Source organism: Numida meleagris, chromosome 7 (genome assembly GCF_002078875.1).
Source record: "Numida meleagris isolate 19003 breed g44 Domestic line chromosome 7, NumMel1.0, whole genome shotgun sequence".
Lineage (NCBI taxonomy): Eukaryota > Metazoa > Chordata > Aves > Galliformes > Numididae > Numida > Numida meleagris.
In genome coordinates this window covers 26,827,151-26,832,193 of record NC_034415.1, presented here as the reverse complement: position 1 = coordinate 26,832,193, position 5,043 = coordinate 26,827,151, and the positions used below count along the sequence as shown (strand labels likewise).

The window sequence follows — 5,043 nt, the reverse complement described above, 5'->3', positions numbered from 1 at the left end:
AGCAAGCCCTTCCACAGTGGGGACTGGAGATCAGGAGGGTTGAGAAACAAACCAAATTCCCCACCTGAGCTGCGGGTGTGTCCATGTGTGAGCTCAGGATGGTCACTGTGTTTTGGGGCATCCATTGGAGGGATGGGGATGCAGAGGGACAGCAGCTTCTGCCAAAACCCTTGGGGCAGGACTGAGTCTGATTTTCAAGTTCTTACTTTTCATGTGGCACTAACACTCCATTTTCTGAAGCCCAATGGCAGTGACTTCTGTGAGGATAACCTGGTGGCGTGCACTCTCGACCTGTTTTTTGCTGGGACTGAGACCACCTCCACAACCATCCGCTGGGCCCTGCTGTTTATGGCCATATATCCAGAAATTCAAGGTACAAGTAGCAACAGGGCTGTGCATTTTCTGTTTTATCTCTTGTAGCTTGGTGACGTACATACTCTGGAAGGAGAGAAGCCTGATGAGGTTCAAAAAAAGCAAGTGTAGAGTCCTGCACCTGCAGAGAAATAATCACATGTATCAGTACAGGTTGGGGAATGACCTGCTGGAGAGGAGCTCTGCCAAGGAGGACCAAAGGGTCCTTCCACACAGGGGTGGATAACAGGTTGGCCTTGAGCCAGCAGTGTGCCCTTGTGGCCAAGAGGGTCGATGGTATCCTGGGGTACATTAAAAAGAGCATGGCAAGCAAATAGACGGAGGTGATCCTTTCCTCTACTCTGCCCTGGTGAGGCCACATCTGGAATACTGTGTCCATTTCTGGGCTCCCCAGTTCAAAAAAGACAGGTATCTCCTAGTGGAGAGACAAAGTCTTCATAGTGGAGGGTGAAAAGGTGATGAAAGGCCTGGAACATCTCCTGTAGGAGGAAAGGTTGGGAAACCCGGGTCTATACAGCTTAGAGAAAACTGAGAAGGGATCTGATCAATGTTTATAAATAGCTGAAGTGTGGGAGGCAACAGCATGGGACCAGACACTTTTCAGTGCTTTTTAGTGATAGGGCAAGGAGCAACGGCCAAAAGCTGGAATAGGAAGTTCTACAAAAATATGCAGAATAATTTCTTTATGGTAAAGGTAACAGAGCACTGGAACAGAGTGCCCAGGGAGTCTGAGGAGTCTCCTTCTTTAGAGATACTCATGACCCACCTGGATGTCTGCCTGTGTAACCTACAGTAGGGAACATGCTTAAGCAGGAGAGTTGGACTCAATGATCCCTAGAGATCCCTTCTAACCCCTGCAATTCTGTGAATCCCTCAGTACTCACACAAATAAGGTACAAGTAAGTTTGGGGTGGGTTTTTTTTTTTTTTTTTTGTTGTTGTTGTTGTTGTTGTTTTTGGATTCAGGCACATGTCTCTGCTATGATAATCCTTGCCCTTTTAGTACGGTAATACCAAGAGACAAAAGTGACAACCTCACCAAGAAGTGCTGGAGACCCCTGGAGACAGGGCTTATTTAGTACCTGAAGATACAAGCACACAAAGAGGTGCCACGAGTCCTCTGGCAACACATGATTGCCCTGGAATGATCCTTGGGGGACCAACACAGCAGAAATGCCATGGTGTCCCCAGAAGATCTATGGCTTTACTTGCACCATAGCTGATCCCTGCTCTTTCCAACCAGCCCGTGTGCAAGCTGAGATCGATGCCGTCATTGGGCAGTCACGGCAGCCGGCCCTGGAGGACAGGAAAAACATGCCCTACACCAATGCCGTCATCCATGAAGTGCAGAGGAAAGGCAACATCATCCCTTTCAACTTGCCAAGAGAAGCATTGAAGGACACAGTCCTGGCTGGTTTCCGCCTGCCCAAGGTAACTCCAGTACTCATCAGACAGCTCTTAGAAGGAGACTCCCATTTCCCAGTCCATGCAGGGACAAAGCTGCAGCATCCCTACCCCTTGCCGATATCACACCTGTGGAACAAATACTTGTGATAGACTTGAATATAGATACTCTTCATGACAACCACACAGGAAAGTAAAAATTCTCCTCCTGGTGGCAGTGAGAGTGCAAAGTGATTTTATTTCTCTTGTCTCAGGGCACTATTATGATCCCAAATATATACTCTGTGTTGATTGACAAGAAGGAGTGGGAAACCCCTCACAGTTTTAACCCCGGGCATTTCCTGAAGGACGGTCAGTTCTGGAAAAGGGAGGCTTTTATGCCATTTTCTATAGGTAAGATCTGCTGCTGTTTGGTGCTTCTGTGCTGAAGCACTGGGATGGGGCTTCCAGCTGCATAGTGGAGACCCCAAGCAAAGTAGTGATGGAAACAGCAGACACTGACTGTATCCATTGGCTCCACCATGGGAGGCGCATCTTGCCCACTGCCCGCATTGGTGAACGCTAGACCCTTCCTTAGTAATGCCCATAGGGACACCTCAAAGCACCACCACCACCTCTTACACCTTTCTTCATGAGCACAGGAGACTACAAAAAATACCAGAGACCCCAGAAATGCATTCAGCAAGGCAAGAGCAGAGCTCTGTGCTCCCAGTCCCACATGGCTGAAGTCAATGGGCTTTGCCACCACCACCAGCACAGGGTACCCTGACCTGGCCCGCAGCTTCCTTGGGGAGAGTGCTTTTAGCATCTCCAGTTCCCTGCCCAAGCATCCCGTGCTTTCTCTGGTGCTTTGGCTCCGTTCCTTGGAGTCCAGCCAGGCACACGGGTCTGCACGTGAAGCACTGCTCATCTCAGCAGGGTAGGATAAGATGTGTGCATACATTTACATGCACGTGCCCTCACTATGTCACCTGGTTGAGGGGCAGATCATGCTACACCACCTTGGGGAGCTCAGTTGGGGTGGCAGTAGTGGTGCTGGAGACGTAAGGCAGTCGTGGGCGGCTGTCTCCACAGGGAAGCGTGCCTGCCTGGGTGAGCTGCTGGCCCGTGCTGAGCTCTTCCTCTTCTTCACGGCTCTGCTCCAGAAGTTCACCTTCCAGGCTCCCCCGGACACCATCCTCGACCTCAAATTCACGCTGGGCATCACCTTGGCCCCGCAGCCCTACAAGATCTGTGCAGTGCCTCGGTAGGGAGCTGCAGCCACTGTTCTGGGAGGGGGAACTTCTTGGCTCTGGAGCAGATCCACAAACTGAGCCTTCACCTGCTGCCATGGGCCGTACTTCACAGCTGAGGATCAGTACTGGCAGAGAGCAGTACCTGACCTGCTCTTACTACATTAGTACAAGTAGCAATTGGAAACTGTTTCTACTTTGATCTTAGGAAAACTATTTGTTAAAAGAAAAATAAACCAATACCTTGCGACATCTCTCTCTCTCTTGAACTTTAATAAATCCTGACTGAAACATCTTGGATGTAAAGCACGTTGCAAAGTGATGTCCAGCACAGTCTTTTGCAGCACTGCCTGCAGTCTCCAGCCGTGCCAGCATTTGGGGCAGGAGATGCTGGCTCCTGTTTCAAAGATCCATAAGGCAGATAAGTGAAAATGTTCAGTAGCAACCAAACAAGCCACTGATACAATGCAGGAGGCTTGAGTAGGTTCCTCTAGAAGCAGGAGGAGACCTTCCTGACCCTCTTCTCCCCACACCCTGGTACCTTCTGCCATGCAGCCCCGTTTCCTCCTGTCATGCCCTCAGTGAGGGTCTCCCTTATCTTCCCTGCATAGCAGAAAAGGGGAAGTTTATATGACATTCCCAACCTTATGTTCTTTCTTTTCCTTCCTTGAGAGAGGAAAAAGGGAATGATGTAAGTGGGCACAATGCCTGGAATCAATTGTAAAGGGAAGAGATCAGTGATGTTTATGGCTTGCACAACATTACTCTCAAAGCAGTCCTCTTTGCAGGTGTCAGCTGATCTTCTCTCCCCTCCTTGGCTCAGTTTCCTGTTTCCTTTCCCAGGCTGCAGTTATATGCAAAGGCTTCCTTCTGAGGTCTTCATTTGCTTGGTAGAACACTGAGGAAAGGGCACATTTAACAGGACCTCCAACCCACCTCCACTTAAACCATCCCATACATGTGGCTTACCTCACCTCCATCTGTTTTTTGTGCCAGCATTTGCATTACTGCAGCTCTCTTTCAAGGACATCCCTTGCTTAGAAACACTAGCCTCCTGCTGCAGGGTTTAGATTTTGAGCTACCAGAAAAGATGGAAGCAGTCAGGGACCCAGACCCAGGTAACCTGATCTGAGTGCTGCTTTGTGTGACAGAACACCTGGAAACCACCCCCCTGCAAATAGAAGCCCTTGCTGTCTCCTCCCATGCTCAGGAAGGCAGCAGCAGCTCTTCTCATGCTGAGGAGCTGAAAACGTCCTGCAGCTAGGCTCAGGCATCCCGCACCACTGACAGCTTCTTTCCTTCCCTTCTCCCTGAAATAAACACCTGCATTTCTATTCTTTGGTGGATGAAAATGCTCTTAGTCCTGCCTCAGAAATAATGAAAAACAACTCTTCCATATCTGGCCATTCACTTCTCCCTCACAGGGCTATCTCCACCAGCCCAAAGACCCTTCTGCACAAGACAGTCCCTAGCTCCCCTCCTCACAGATAACAGACCAAGGTAATAGAAGTGCTTGCTTACATGTCAGGCTGCTCAGGCCAAGGATTAGGATACAGAGAATGGTAAAAACAGGTCAGAAACGGGGACCCTGAAACTTGGCTCTTTCCTCCTGCTGATCTTCACTCTGGAGTCTTCTATTTCAAATAATGAGCTGGGGGCTGTCCTATTAGGTGTGGCTGAAGAGAGCATGCAGAGATGTCAATATTTTTCAGTAGCAATAAGCAATTACTGAAGTCATTCAAGAGCTAATTTCCAGCAGCTTTTAGCCTTTCCACTTCACTTGCCCCATTCTCAGGTGATTGCTAGAGGCAATTAGCTTGACAAGGAAGCAGAACTTTAAGCAGGAATGAAGTGGGAAGGGAAGGGCAGCACATCTCCAATTTGTTGCTGCAAGACAGGTATCCCATAAGGTAACACTGGATACAGTGTGACTGGAACAGCACGCAGAATTATTTCACACATTGCCTAGAAGAATGGATGCTTGCATTACCTAGGTAACATTAAGGGTGCAACTGAGAAAAAAAGACACCAATGAA

The 5,043-nt window shown here is 49.0% G+C and overlaps 1 protein-coding gene across 6 annotated transcripts in view; it reads left to right on the top strand.

Annotated features, from left to right (window-relative positions):
• The window catches only part of LOC110402810 (cytochrome P450 2J2-like), a 39,136-nt gene that overhangs the window by 27,701 nt on the left and 6,392 nt on the right, over window positions 1-5,043 (top strand). For 2 of the 6 annotated variants that reach the window (XM_021405305.1, XM_021405307.1), the window contains 4 exons: window positions 241-373; window positions 1,615-1,802; window positions 2,030-2,168; window positions 2,850-4,666. In XM_021405305.1, coding sequence (XP_021260980.1) covers window positions 241-373; window positions 1,615-1,802; window positions 2,030-2,168; window positions 2,850-3,025 — 636 coding nt within the window. In that variant the 3' untranslated portion in view covers window positions 3,026-4,666. Of the gene's footprint in view, window positions 1-240; window positions 374-1,614; window positions 1,803-2,029; window positions 2,169-2,849; window positions 4,669-5,043 lie in introns of those variants that run through there. The other 4 variants (XM_021405309.1, XM_021405304.1, XM_021405306.1 and 1 more) reach the window with 3 other exon arrangements.